This window comes from Vollenhovia emeryi, unplaced genomic scaffold, assembly GCF_000949405.1.
Source record: "Vollenhovia emeryi isolate VEMERY1.0 unplaced genomic scaffold, V.emery_V1.0 DF950583.1, whole genome shotgun sequence".
NCBI lineage: Eukaryota > Metazoa > Arthropoda > Insecta > Hymenoptera > Formicidae > Vollenhovia > Vollenhovia emeryi.
This window is the reverse complement of record NW_011955783.1, coordinates 1-1,187: the sequence shown is the minus strand read 5'-3', so window position 1 is coordinate 1,187 and position 1,187 is coordinate 1. Positions and strand designations below refer to the sequence as shown.

Below are 1,187 nucleotides of genomic sequence, written 5' to 3'. Positions count from 1 at the left end.
ACGCTATTCGATAGATGAAAGATACTTAATAGTAATCGTCGTCGTCGTCGTTGTCGTTAGTGAGTATATTGCTCGGTCGCGCTATTCGATAGAGGAGATCGCGCAATTGTTTCAACAGGTCGTATCGCGGGCAAATAATGTTGACGATTCGCAGATCGAACGTACCCGCCGTTAATACAGTTTTCGTAAACTCGTTGAATTTGTAAAATTGTCGTCGGGTCTTGAAATACAGATTGCCGTCGATGTATCTGAAGATTGACGTCACTCCATTCGGTATGCCTGGAAAGATGGACTCGATGGTGTAAAATTTGCTAATGCTGTCGGAGCAGTCGTCTATCTCACCGACGAGATATCCGTCGTACACCACGTACGATTTTCCTTTGTTCGTATTTACGACAGCGTTTATTTTCGCATTCATAGGAATTCCAATTTCTTGAAACGTTCTCGGCCACGTTGGCACTAGCGTGAAGTCGGGATAGTTGACGTAAATTTTGTAAGTTTTATCGTCGACGAATAGAATCAGATGATCCGATGGCGTTTGATACGCGGCAGAGATGCGCGTGAAGTTCGAATGAATGAATGGCATGTAGTTGGACAGCAGCATAGGTTCCTTGTAGGACTTTCCATCTATGTCGATCGCCCATATATGTTTTCCGTATGCTACGTACATTCGTCTTTCCAACAGCAGTATCGCGTCGACGCGTTTCAAGGCGCATAGATCCGGTGGAGCGTTTGGTGTTGGATGCGGCGACGGTGGTGGTGGTAGTGGCGGCATGGGATTCCTTTTCGGTAACACGTCGGTATCCGTAGCGCCGTACAGATTCTGTATGTTTAAAATGTCTTCGTTGCTGAGCGCAACGGGACGGGGGTCTACTGGTGCGAACGCATACATTATCGATGCATTGTTGGTACTATGATCTAATCCTAGTGCATGACCGATTTCGTGGGTCAACACGTATAGCAAATACGCTTTGTCCGATGGACACGTATCTAACTCGACATGTATGTACCACGGTTCCGTCTTGTCGACGTGAATCTCCGACGTGTAATCCGGCGCTCCATTGGGATAGAAGGCGTGAGCCAGCGTGCCGCCGGGACCGTCGAAAGGGTTCGTGCAAACTTCACCGTTTTGCGACTCGACGAACGTGTGACGGGCCTCGCGCCACGATAGAAGAATATTTGGCTTT

The 1,187-nt window shown here is 47.9% G+C and overlaps 1 protein-coding gene across 1 annotated transcript; it reads right to left on the bottom strand.

Annotated features, from left to right (window-relative positions):
• Positions 1 to 25: 25 nt before the first annotated feature.
• On the bottom strand, positions 26 to 892 carry LOC105567655 (matrix metalloproteinase-27-like). Its single transcript, XM_012022742.1, has one exon. The coding sequence runs from the start codon at positions 890 to 892 to the stop codon at positions 26 to 28; it is 867 nt and encodes a 288-aa protein (XP_011878132.1).
• Positions 893 to 1,187: the final 295 nt, after the last annotated feature.